The sequence below is a fragment of the Micromys minutus genome (genome assembly GCF_963924665.1).
Source record: "Micromys minutus genome assembly, chromosome: 9".
Taxonomy (NCBI): domain Eukaryota; kingdom Metazoa; phylum Chordata; class Mammalia; order Rodentia; family Muridae; genus Micromys; species Micromys minutus.
The window spans coordinates 41,104,125-41,116,791 of NC_137978.1; the positions used below are offsets into that span (position 1 = coordinate 41,104,125).

General features: G+C 54.2%; 2 protein-coding genes across 3 annotated transcripts; both read right to left on the reverse strand.

Moving 5' to 3' along the window:
* Positions 1 to 3,106: 3,106 nt before the first annotated feature.
* Positions 3,107 to 9,214, reverse strand: ADPRS (ADP-ribosylserine hydrolase). 2 transcript variants are annotated; one of them, XM_080920607.1, is made up of 6 exons: positions 8,989 to 9,214; positions 5,435 to 5,531; positions 4,997 to 5,204; positions 4,733 to 4,917; positions 4,322 to 4,422; positions 3,107 to 3,889 (listed from the first exon to the last, which is right to left on the reverse strand). In XM_080920607.1, exons 1-6 carry the CDS (start codon positions 9,203 to 9,205, stop codon positions 3,597 to 3,599), a joined length of 1,101 nt encoding a protein of 366 aa, XP_080776733.1. In that variant the 5' UTR covers positions 9,206 to 9,214; the 3' UTR covers positions 3,107 to 3,596. The 2 variants fall into 2 exon arrangements, with proteins under 2 accessions (XP_080776733.1, XP_080776734.1); XM_080920608.1 differs by having other exon boundaries at positions 3,601 to 3,889; positions 4,353 to 4,422.
* A 525-nt stretch (positions 9,215 to 9,739) lies between these two features.
* Positions 9,740 to 12,332, reverse strand: TEKT2 (tektin 2; the record flags this gene model as incomplete). Its single annotated transcript, XM_080920913.1, has 9 exons — positions 9,740 to 9,953; positions 10,086 to 10,165; positions 10,325 to 10,468; positions 10,603 to 10,710; positions 10,839 to 10,953; positions 11,059 to 11,202; positions 11,620 to 11,825; positions 11,969 to 12,094; positions 12,177 to 12,332. The coding sequence occupies 9 exons, from the start codon at positions 12,330 to 12,332 to the stop codon at positions 9,740 to 9,742; spliced, it is 1,293 nt and encodes a 430-aa protein (XP_080777039.1).
* Between the last annotated feature and the right edge of the window lie 335 nt (positions 12,333 to 12,667).

Below are 12,667 nucleotides of genomic sequence, written 5' to 3' on the forward strand. Positions count from 1 at the left end.
AGTGGCGGCCTTGGCCTGAGAAGACCGACCTGCTTTCTGTAGGCCGAAGTCGTTTCTGGAAAAGGTTGGCCTCATTTCCTTTCCCCCAGATGCACCGCGGGGTTTGTAACCCTGTTCTGGGCCTGCCTGGTCTGCAGGCGGCACCCCAGACTCAGCCCGGCCCCCTCGTGAATCTGGAAGCTGCTGGGAGAGATGGCTTCCCTGTTGGCCTTAGATGGCATGAAATGAGCCCAGGGCTTCTTGTGTTCCCTGGGTCTCTTCCAGCTCCCCAGGAGCCTCCTCTGAGGTTTTTGTTTCCCTTCGGGAGAAAGGAAGAAGGGAATGAGGACCATGGAGGCAGACCATATGGGTAGATGCCTGCAGTGATGAGTTCAGACCAGTCCTGACGGGGACAGTTATGTGGCTCTTGCTCCTGGCCTCTGAAAGACTCTTAAAGCAGCCATCTTTGGAGATCTGTGAGGGGACATGGATCAGGGACAAGCTGATCACTCTTCTGCTTCCCTGGTTATCTCCACTGGCTCTGGCCCTTCAGCATGAGTGTGGACAGCCACGGGCTGAGACAGAACTCTGTGTAGTGTCTGAACAGATTGCAGAGCCAACCAGGACGGACGATCAAGCAGATATGATGCATGCCCCTCCCACTTCCCTCTCACCTGCTGGGGGCGGGGTAATTCTCTCATTATCAGACTGTTGGGGGTGCTTGGCAACCCCAAACCAAGTGTCTTCAAGGCAGAGCGCCTCTTGTCGGGCCCTCTGAACAGAGGCACACAAGCTTGTGGGTGAAGACTTCTGTTTCTCTTTAATAAGCATCACGTTGTGGGTATTTAGTGTCTACTAGAGGGGGCTCATCTGTGGGTTCTCCCTCTCTGCCCTCTGCTTCCAATTTCCTGTTCAAAGCAGTGTAGGACCCAGGAGGCTAAGGATCTGAACAAAAGGATGCCAACGAGCCCCACTGGAATGAGCTGGCTCTAGAGGTTTCTACCATCCTCCCTCATCAGGATGCTCCTGCAGGAAACGGGCGGGCTGGCTTCCCAGCTGGCCTCAGTGCTGGGGGCTAGGGATGGTGGACATTCTTGCCTATGTAAGGATGGCTGCTTTCTCTGTGGTTCATGATCTTCCTCAGCCCTCACCCAGCCAGCCTACTTCACTGACCGAGTGTCAGTCTGGGACATCAAATAGGCAATCCAGCTGTGCTCCCGTTTGGGCACATTCACCTGCCCATGCTGACAGACTGAGGGTGAAGGCCTAGACTTCTCCCGGGCCTACAACTGCAGAGCAGCCTAGTGGACTTCTCACTTCAGTTTCCAAAGGGGGGATCTGCCTGCGACAGCAAGAAAAAAAAAAAAAAACCCTGGGACTCTGTGTACTTTTTTCCTGCCACACCCAAGAGAACCAGCTAGAGTCTCAGAGCATGCCTGGTGGGCCTTTTCAGTGTCCTCCTTTCCTGGGTCAAAGCCACTAATCTGATGGTCAGAGATTAATCTGCTCCCAGAAGGAGCCCTGAAAGCTGGTTCAGAGCAGAGTTGCCAGACCCCACCCCGAAGCCTTTAGGGAAATTCCGAAATGTTTGTGGATTGGAGCTGTAGGTACCACGGATCAGCTTCGACAGTGTCAGATTTTTAACTATGACAACTACACTTACCTTGTGCTTTTTTGTATTTTGTATTTTTTTTTTTTTTTTAAAGATTAATGATTTCATTTCTAACTTTGTGTAGGAAGTTCCTTTCTACTAACCACGTACCCCATGTCAGGTTCAGGGAAAATGCACCAGGGAATCAGAGAAAATAGGATTTCTTTTTGGAAAGAAAACTACAGTGCTGTTACTGACCAACCCCCAATAAAACCTGTTGTAGAAACACATGCTCTGACTGACATGTTACAAGGGCGCCCATGTGCTTCTCTGGCCCCTTGGGGGCTTTTCCTCACACCTACTCACTCAGGCTCCTGATGGCCTGTTAGAAGCCACTCCCTGCTCCCTCACTGCTGCCTCAGCGCCACCAGGCAAACTCTGGAGGCATTCTATGAAACCAAAGGGCCGTGGCTGGAGCCGGATTGAACTTTGCTGGAACATTCCTGTAAGCCCTCAGGAGCAGTGGGGCATGGCAGTTGGCTCAGGATCCCAAGGGCCAAGTTACCACATCTGATATAAATTATGAATGAAATTGTGAATCTCTGGTCCTGGGGATGGGGGGGGCTTGTGCTAGGCCCAGTGCTGAGGACGGGTTAGAGGGCGCTGTGCTGTGCAGAAGCGCCTGCTTACAGCACAGGAGCAGCGTGCTCATGTCCTGGGCTCTGAGGATCTGGTACATCAGATAAAAGCCACGTCCTGCTGTCTGCCTGCCCTGATAGAATCTCAGCTTGGCTGGAAGCCAGCTGCCTGACAGTCATGAAACAGGCCAACCACTGAGCTAGCTGCACAACCTTGCCCCTTCACTCAACCTGCAAGGATGCTCAGAAATTATCCTCATGGTTTGTGGGAGTTTCAACTGTCTTCTTTGTTTTTGTTCTTTTTTAGAGACAGGGTCTAACTATGTAGCTCTGGCTGTCCTGGAACTCACTTTGTAGACCAGGATGGCCTTGAGCCCAGAGATCTGCTTGACTCTTCCTCCTGAGTGCTAGAATTAGAGGCATGTGCCACTATGCCCAGTTTCAACTGTCCTTTATAATAGATGCTGTACAAAACTTCCTTGCAGGCCAAGGCCTTCAGCCTGGGCCTCGAGATAAGGAAGCATTCAACACAGCACTGGGATGCACCAATCCCTGTTTAAGGTGGGTGTGCTGCATCTCCTACAGGGTCCCTTCTCCTGGTTCAGCCAGGCCTGAACTATCTGAGGAAGAACAATCAGTTTCTACCCAGTGTCTCAGGGTAAGCATTCATCCATATGCCTGGACAACACTGTGCGACTTCCAAGAAAAGCCGTTGATCAGACCTACTCTGCCCTTCCTGGTTGGAAGTGGCAGATGGTCCCCAACACAGCAGCTACTGCCTTGGGTCCCAGTACTGGACAAGTGCAGTCCAGGTAGCGAGTTACTACTTAAAGACAATCCACCAGTGGAGACAGAAATAGGACATGCTGGGATTTACAAAAAACTGTTTATTGCTGTGACACCCACCAGAAGCTGTTAAAGAGCCCATCACTGTGAGGGCCCGGGCCAGGCAGCCAGTGGACGGGCTGAATGCCAGTCTCAAGAGCCAAACAACCTGCTGCTGGCTCCGCCCACTCAGCAATAGGCTGTCAAATTAGTTAAAACCCAACTGGAGATAGGACTCTCCCATAGGTCCACCTTCCCAAGTCCCAGGTCCTAGAGGAAAAAGAGTGCCACAAATACCCTTCAAAATAAGACCTGCCCTGGTCCCTCATAGTTCTGAGGACCCTGGGGTGTCATATAGCCCTGCAGCAAGCCAGAGCTACAGCCCCAAGGAGGCACCAGCTCCTCTGTTCCACAGGCTGTCCCAGGACTCCGGTCCCAAGGGAACCTCCAGCCTGCCCTCCAGGAATGCAGGGCAGGTGAGTTAACCTAAGGGAACTGTGGATTACAATCTGAGTTGTCCTTGGGCCCTGATGGTCCTGACAGGGCCACTGAAACTGTGGCCTTTACGAACTCTCTTGGAAGACTCGGTGCAGGCTCTGGGCCAGGACGTCTGTCTCCTCATAACCCTCACAGCTTTGCTGCCAGCTCTCCGGCACCTGTTCCATCCCATAGTAAGCTCCAGCAATGGCGCCAGCCATGGTGGCTATGGTGTCTGTGTCCCCACCAAGTGAGATGGAGTAGATGAGAGTCCTCTGGAGACTGTTGAAGGTGGAGGGGATCTCAGGATCAGGCTCCATGCAGCGCAGGAAGCAGTAGATGGCAGTGGGCACAGACTCAAAGGCGGCAATGCCATTTCCTGTGGGAAAGCCAGGGCACAGGAACTTGACCTTGCTTCCTGCCAAGAGCTGGCACTCCCAGCTTTGTGCAGGGCCATGCGTGAAACCTCAGGCTCTACAGAGAGACTCCTGGGGACCCACAGAGCCTGCTGGTGGCCAGGCAAGGTCCCACCTACTCCTGTGCGTGGCTTTCTCTCTCCTAGGGCTGTTGAAGCGTGGGTCACTGTAAAGGACTCTAAACTGTGCCCAGGACACAGGTATCAGGCACATTTACATCCATAACCACGTTAGTGGACAAACTGGTGCCCAGCTGCCTTTTCTGGGGACACTGACCCTTAAGGCTGCAGGTCCCATGTTCATAGGCCTGCCAGGGCCCTACAAAGAGGAGCTCTGGCTGTCCCAGCAGCCCCCTCTGCCCCATGGTCAGCTGGGGTGCATATCAGTCCACCCACCTAGCTCAGAGACCACATCCTCTCGGCTCACCACGTCCTGCTCCAGCAGCTCTCCGACCTTCTTCAGCCTACTGGAAAACGGACGCTCCTCCATACCCAACCTGGGGTTTGGGAAGCAATTTCAGAAAGGTCAGAGTGAGCAGGCAGACACAGGCAGGGGGATCGAACCCAAGAGGAACCGGGGACATCAGGTCCCATCCAGGCCCATGTGCCTTAACGGTGTTGAGAGGGCAGAGGTGTTTTTTCGTCTGAGACACTGAGGACCATGGACCTTTTGAGGCAAAGGGGCCTCTTCTAGCCAATCCATAAAGTTCCCAGTGAAGAGAGGACGGTTTGGCTTTGCAGCAATGCCCAACACCCACCCCTGCCCTGTACACACTGTGACTTGCCCTCGCTCCACCCTATACTCACTCCTTGGCATCCAAGACTGACTGGGCATCACCTTCCAACTCCTCCATGTGGCCCAGAAGCTGCTCAAGGAAGTGCTCACTGGATGATACACCCTGCAGAGCGAGGTGCACAGCCAGGGCCTGCAAGATGGCACCGTTGTAACCCAGGGAAGAGGCATGGGTCAGCTGAGCGGAGAGCCGGGCAAACTACGGAGAGGAGGAGCCACCGTCACATCTCTACAGACAGAGCTGGGAAAGGGGACTCTGTGACCAGCCTGCCCAGTACCTTCTGTACATCTTGGACACTGCTATAGGCCAGCGGGATGCCTGCTACCCGCATGGCACCCCCATTGCCATAGGAGCCCTTTCCATTGAACTGGGCCCGGGCAGGCTCATAGACATCACGGCACTTTGGATTCAGGAGCTTCTTGAAGACAGTGATGACCCCGGCCCCGTACCCTCTGTCAGGGTCCTTCTTGTATTCTTGGGCAAACCTGGTGAAGAGAAGGGAGGCAGATGAGAGTTTCAAAAGTGCCTCTCAGGGTTAGAAGAAAAGGCGGGGCTGGGTTGCCTAGGGTGTCTGTACCGACAACGGCAGTTTTAGCCTGGGAAGCAGATGTCAGCCAAGGAAAGGGTCTTGCTGAGGGGAGGGGTGCTGAGTATATACAGGTATTGCTCCTCTCTTGAGGCCTGTCTGGTCTCATGCCAGGGATACGTCGCTCACCTGTGAGCCATGTCCACCTCGTCGAAGGCCTCCTTGGCCAGCAGGGACTGCACCAGAGCCCTGGTCATGGCGGTGTCATCTGTATAGTACAGTGTCTCTGCAGGGAAGAAGGCGATGGGGTGAGAGCTACCCACAGGACCCCAGGGCAATGAATGCTTGTTCCTCTTGGTGGCCCAGCAGCTAACCTGGTCATGATGTAGGTCAGCTATGATGACCCCTCTGTGACCTCTTACCCTTCCTCCTGCAAGCTAGGAAGTCTTCAGATCTCAGCCTTGAGATCTCCAGCAACCGTCTCTTACAAGGCAGTAATGGGGCCACACTGATTTCTGAAGGGAAACCTTCCACTCCCTTCCTCCTTTCCTACTTACCATCTTAGTAGGACCTGCCTGGGCTTCGCGCCTCCTACCTCCAGTGTGGCGTTACTCACTGCCACAAATTCTTAAGTGGGACATTGCCTACTTCTGTGGGACTGTGAAAGGCAGCTTGGTTCCCAGCTAGAAACCCTGGTACCCTAAGGGACAGTAGGCATGTTGTCTGACTCCTGGGAAACCAGGCCTGTCACTAGCCACAGCCCTCCATAAATTTGTGGCCATCAGTCACGTAAGGGCAACACCCCAAACCCCTTTAAAGGTGAGGATGTGACCACAGGTCACGTAGGCTCAAGACTGATCTCCATTATAATGAGGTACCTAAAGGCCTGGAGGCTTAGCCAATGACCTTTCCTTCCCAGACACTCCTCCCTGCAGAAGGTATTTAATCTCAGGCCCACCCTGAGAAGTGGGTACGGTTTTACTCATCCACTTTCCCCCATGACAATAAATATCTTAAAACCATGGACTGTCTCTTTTCGTCAGGATCTACCGTAGAGAGCTGTGGAGAAGTCCTTTGCCTACAGAACTGCTGTCTAATCTCTCATGGAAGGAAGGCCTCTCTGCACTCCAAGCCTATAGCCAACCACCAACAAGACAATCACTCTCACAGGCCAGATCCAGCCAGTAGGCTCCCACTCCGTTCCCAGCATTTCTGCTGCATCCAGCAGTGCCTGGGTGTCTAAGAGCCTGAGAACCAGACAACCCCGGCCTCCTTACAGGCCTGGGGCCCCCTGAGCCAGCTCAGACTGTCCATTCCTGCACCTCAGGCTTCCCCACCCCCGAAGCATTGCCCTGCCGAGGGTAAGTGTGGTCAGACTTCCCCTCTTGCCTCTCCAGCCCTGTGATGGAGCAGACGCAGAACCCCCACCTAGCCCTACATACTTCCTTTAATTCATGGGACCTGTACACAAATCTTTCCAGCTTGTTCCCCTCCTTCCTTTCCATCTTCCAACCCACGGCTCCTCTGCCCAGGCTCAGGACCAATCCTAGCACTTGGGTCAAGTCCTTCCAGCCAGGTCTGCTCCCATCTCCACCCACCCCATCCCTCCTCCCCTAGCTGCAGGTATTCTGGAATCCCCTCCTTTAATGTATGTCTGTGTACAAGCACACCTGGTACCCAGGGAAGCCAGAAGAGAATGTCAGGTTCCTTGGTCTGGAGTGACAGATGGTTGTGAGCTGCCACGTGGTTGCTGGGAATCGGACCCGGGACCTCTGGAAGAGCAGCCAGTGCTCTTAACCGCTGAGCCATCTCTGCAGCCCCTTTTGGTTTCGAGACAGGGAGAGTCTCACTGTCTGTAGTTGTCTCGCCCAGAACTGTGTAGACTAGGCTGACCTCACACTTGCTGAGCTCTTCCCGCCTCTTTCTTGTGTGTGTGACATCACACTAATCATGTTCTGGTACTTCTAACATGCCATACTCAAAGAGGCTAATTAACCTGCTAGAGCAGGTTCTTTGCTTCACTGAGAGAAGACAGTTCCTGAGAATCGACTCTTCTAAAGAGCGCCCCCTGGATCTCTCAAATAGCCAGTCCACTCCCTCCTTGTAGCTCAAACTCCTCCTCTTCTTAGGTGGCCCCTGTATCCCACCTACATAGCTGTAAACACACTCCTGGTCTCTGTCAGCCTGGCCAAAGGTAAAGGTCACCCTCCATCACTGGGGTTAGGGGCTGCTCTTTGCCCTTCTCTATATATCCTCACCACACCTCTGTCCTCCCTCCGTTTGCTCTGTGTCCTGGTCTTCCTGAGGGAGCCACTCTTGCATCCCAGCTCAGGGTCTGACCTGCTGCCTAGTTAGATGGCATCTCTTATTGCCAGTCCCTTAATAAGGGCTGGGCTCTGGACTCAAGCTGCAACGTTTGTAGAGACTGGAGCAAAAGGAGAACCTCTTTTTGGGATCATACTGTAGGAAAAGGACCACCAAAGTGAGCCACCCCCAAAGGGAATCTCAAGGCCAAGAGGAACCAAGCAAGCCACTTAGAAGTTAGGTTGAGTGGCTGGAGAGATGGCTCAGTGGTTAGAGCACTGGCTGCTCTTCCAGAGGTCCTGAGTTCAATTCCCAGCAATCACATGGTGGCCCACAACCATCTGTGATGGGATCTGATGTGTGTCTGATCTGATGTGTCTGAAGACAGGTACAGTGTGCTCATATATTAACAAAAAGAAGTTGGGCTGAGCTCCTAGATTTAGCAATGCCCAAAGCCGGGTCTTCCTTTGCGCTGCTCACTGTCAGCTCTTTCATTCAGACCTTCTTAAATTGGCTTTTCTGCAGCCACAAGGGTCCCAAATACCACTCAACCTAAAACACACCCTTTATTCATGTACCATACCACAAGGTAATCAAATTGTTGCCTTTGTCTTATCTTTGCTTTCTTTTTTTTAAAAGAGATTTGTTTATGTATTTATTTATTATTTATTTATTTTATGTAAGTACACTGTTGCTGTCTTCAGACACACCAGAAGAGGGCATCAGATCCCATTACAGATGGTCGTGAGCCACCAAGTGGTTGCTGGGAATTGAACTCAGGACCTCTGGAAGAGCAATCAGTGCTCTTAACCACTGAGTCATCTTCTCTAGCCCCTCTTCGCTTCTTACTACCCGTTTTTACATGTTCTTGATCCACTTGACATGGTTTTCTGGGTCGAGACTACCTCGACTTTTCTGCAACACACCAGTGACCCCATCCTGACATTCTTTCCTGTTATCATTCTTCCTGCTTCTCGGTGCACACCTGTCCTTCCTCAGCTCCATCCCCTACCTCTAAATGCCTCTTAACTCAATGTCATCAACGGTTCTGGCGACGGTCCCCTTTTACTATGCTACATGGTCTTAACTCAGAGGACAAGCTGCCTATGCAAGCGAAAGGAAGGGACATGTCTTAACAGACTGGGGACAGATCCCGCGGACGCCCACATCGGGCCAGCAAGTTGAGAAAGCTGGCCACGCGGGATCTGGCTCTAGCCAAGATTTTAGGCGAGGCCTGCGCTCTGATAGTGGACGTGGCTGGAGACCTACTACTAGGAGAGCTGGAGGAAACCGACCGGGTCGCAGGGGCCTTCAGCCTCGTGGCTTCGCGGGAGCTCGCTGCAGGAGCCACCATCTCGGCAGCCTGTCTGCGCGTGCGTCCCCGAATCTCGGTCTCCCTCGCCCCGGGATGGGGACCCGATCGCTGGTGCCCCGCCCACCTGTCCGCGCGCTGCCCGGCGTGCCCGGGTCCGGCTCCAGGCTCTGAACGTGACTCAGGACTGACGTCAGGCTGACGGCATCGTGTGCCTCGTAGACAGCGCCCACGCAGTCGCCCAGCAGCGCGCCCGCCAGGCAGCCTCGGAAGCGCGAGAGGGAGCGGGCCGCACCAGCTCCGCTGCCGCCCGCCGCCGTCATCGCTGCCACGGCCGCCGCCATCCGCGGGCGGACTAGTCGCCACTTCCGGCGCCGACGCTGCCGCCTCCTAGATCGTCCCTCCCTGCGGCCCACAGCGCCCCTTGTGGCCTGGAGTCTCAGCCTAGGTCCTATCCCACGGTGCCACCCAGCGGCTGGGGTGGGGGGGTCGCAGTGCCCCGCAAGTGCTCGAGTGCTTTGCTTTGGCGCTCCTTACCTTCCCATTTGTAAATGACACCATACATCGGGCTCGCAGCTCCCTAAAGTCTCGCAGGGGACCCTTTGAAAAGCACCTGAACAAGAATGCTGCCCATTCAAAGCCACTGCTGCCCGCAGGTGAGCACCCATATCTTTACACCCGCATTTCTTCTGGAGTCGCTTTGGACTCGATCCCTACGAAGTCTGGGTGACTCCGTCTCTCAAGTGGACTGTCTTCTCTCGGTCAGCCATCCTCATGGGTAGCAGAGAAGAGCCTGGTTTGAGAACTCCATCTTTATTATTTTACTGTCCCCTCACCCCCCCCCAACCTTTCATTCCCCCCCCCCCAGCCGCCAAAGTCTAGGTTAGCTCCAGCTGGCACATTTTGAGAGGACTCAGTGTGCGGTTTGTCGTGCGCGTGAAGGTGTCCACTTGGGGCACAAATTTCTCAGCCGGCACCGTCAGCTTGCGCCGGGTGTCCATACACTTGGTGTCCAAGAGCATGGTGTTGGCCTTGCACGCAATATCAGCCTGTATCCGGGCCAGGTGCTTGAACAGAGCATCTAGAGCATCCCTGTAGAGGAGGCATCGACAGCTCTCAGCCGCACATCAGGCTGCAGGGGCCAGGTCATCTCAACCGCATAAAGCCCCCAGAGGGACCAGCAGGCAGTGCCTCCTACCCTTCCTGCCCTCTCTCTGAACCTACTGTGTTTGGGCAAGCTTCTGCTTCATGGTGTTGATGGTTGCCTCCAACTGGTGGACTTCATCAGTGAGGCCATACTGTGACTAGAGGCAGAGGGGCAGGATGGGGTTTTCAGTTCACCCTCATGGCCAGGCCACCTCGGGCCAGAATGCTTATTCCACCAGGAACGCGTACAGAGGGGGTAATACCGAGGGCTTCCTAGCAGACAGGGGCGGTCCGGTCCCCACTGGGGGCCCTTGTACCTGGTCTCGGCAGAGTTCCACATTGGGCCGGTAGGTTCTGGACTCCAGGCGGGTATGAGCAAGCTTCAAGTTCATCATCTTTCTACGCAGGTCCTCCTCCAGGCGCCGAATGTCTCCCTGCAGCTCGGCTATCTCTTCTAAGGTCTGTGGCAGAAATTACTGGTCTCCACCAGCAAGACTCACACTAGGGCTCTCAACTGAGAGAGCTTCTGGGCAGGGTTCCTCGTGCCTTGGCCTCACAGCCGGGAGGGAAGGGCGGGGGGTGGGGCGGGACTCACGTTTTTCTCTTGCCACTTGAGTTCACTGTACAAACTCTCCATTTCCCGGAGCCGCTTCCTGAAGGCAAATTCTGTTGCAACTCTCTGAGCTTCCAGTTCGTTGTTGGTCTGCGTGAGGAGAATGAGCCAGGCCAGAGGAGAGTCATGGACTCGTGAGACTGCAGTTTTAAGCCAGGAGAAGGGCTGACGTGTGGTCAGTGTGGAAGGAAACATAGAGATGAGCTGGGCTTAGTCACCTGAGCAATAGCTAGGGCAATTGCTTCCCTCAACTCTAAGGCTGCTTTCATCTCGGCCTCTGCGTGGTCCTTGTTGAACCGAGTGAAATCATCCCATTGCTGCAGTGTGGTGGAGCTGCGGAGGCAAGAAAACAGGGGGCTCACAGGGACACCCGAGGAAACAGTGGGCTCACAGGGACACACAAGGGACAGAAAGGACTGACGAGAACACTGGTCTTACTCTTTGGGGACTCGTGTGGGGTTGACTTTCAGGGAGATGTTTGGGGAAGTGAGGTTGAGAGAGAGACAGCCCCTGTCGATTTCCAGGGTCTCCATTTTGTCCCGGTGGTCAGAGCTGAGCTGCTGCCGGATTTCCTGCAGGAGGCTGGGGAGGGAGAAGGCACTGGAGCCTTCAAGGGCCCAGGATACAGTCCTCATTGGTCTGCAAGAATACTGAAGGTTTGTGGTGTGTGTGTGTGTGTGTGTGTGTGTGTAAAATGATGCATATGCTGCTGCATCTAAGACAGAACAGCCTCATGAGTGTCTCCCAGACACAAGGCACAAGTATGTGACTTCACATGCATGCACGAACACTTACAATAAGGTGCCCAGAGCAATGGCAGAAGCTCTCAGCCAAGGAACAAGGGCTGTCTAGGATCCTAACAATGACTAGGCCTTGGAAGGCACGCTCTAGATAAGTAGTAGTTTCTGCTAGAAGGCCGGGAGGGACTGAAAGTGTCGTCCAGTAAGTCCTGTGATGTCTCCGGTGTGTGTGAGTGTGCTCAGGCCCGTCCTGCCTCACCAGAGATGTTGGAAGGCCTGGCTGATCTTCTCCTGCAGGACCTTCTTGGTGCCTTCGATGACTTCCACCTCTTTCAGCAGCTCTTCCTCCACAGGGTCCTTCACCACATCAATGTCTCGCCGACTCTCCCTCAGAGTCAGGCACTCGATGGCCACATCCAGAGGCAGGTTCTTGGCCTGTAGGTTTTGCTCCGCTGATTCTTTGGCCTAGAAGGGAAGGGCACAGGGATTGCTGGGGCCGTGCCCTCACTTCAGCTGAGGGGATCGTGCCTTCCAGATCTAGAAATGGGGTAGGAGGAGGAGGAGGCCTTCGCATCAGAGCTTGCTGATGCCCAGTCCCGGCTCCCTGCCTGTGTCAAACTGTCGATCTCAGCATCTAAATCTGTCAGACACTTGTCCAGCATCTCCTTCCACCGGTTGACTGTATCGATCCTCTCTGCCAGGCGGGTCCTGTTGTCATGTTCATCCCATACAGTCTGGAAGAGACAGAACCACATAAAAAGGATGTCTGTGGTTAAGGACTCTCCCATAGCCCATAGGCCTGAGCAGGCCCACAACCTGGTTGTTGGTTTCATTGCGAAGGATCCGGGCCTCCTGGCGGATCTGGTGAGAAGCATCTCGCTGCCGCTCCGCATTGGTGGACAACAGGTAGCTGTTGGTGCGCCAGTCGGAGAGCTGGTAGCGCTGGCTGGGCTTGACACTCAGTGTAGCCATGGCTAAGGAGCCAAAGGTCTAAAACCCTTAGGCCTGTTCCGGATCACCACCTGCACAAGAAAGAAAAGCGCCTTTTCTGGACCCTGGAGCCTGTCCTCTTGGCTCTTAAGCCCTTTCCCGCAGAGTCTGCTGGGAAGATTTTCAACTCAGACCCCCCTCCAACTCACTTCCTGTAAGATATTAGCAATCAAGCTATATTTCCTCAGTGGTCTGTCTTCAGGCACAAAGCCCTGGAGCCTGCAGATGCAAGGATGCACGTAAAGGAAAGGATAAAGTGGTGTGTGTGTGTGTGTGTGTGTGTGTGTGTGTATGTGTGTGTGTGCGCGTGCTCGAGC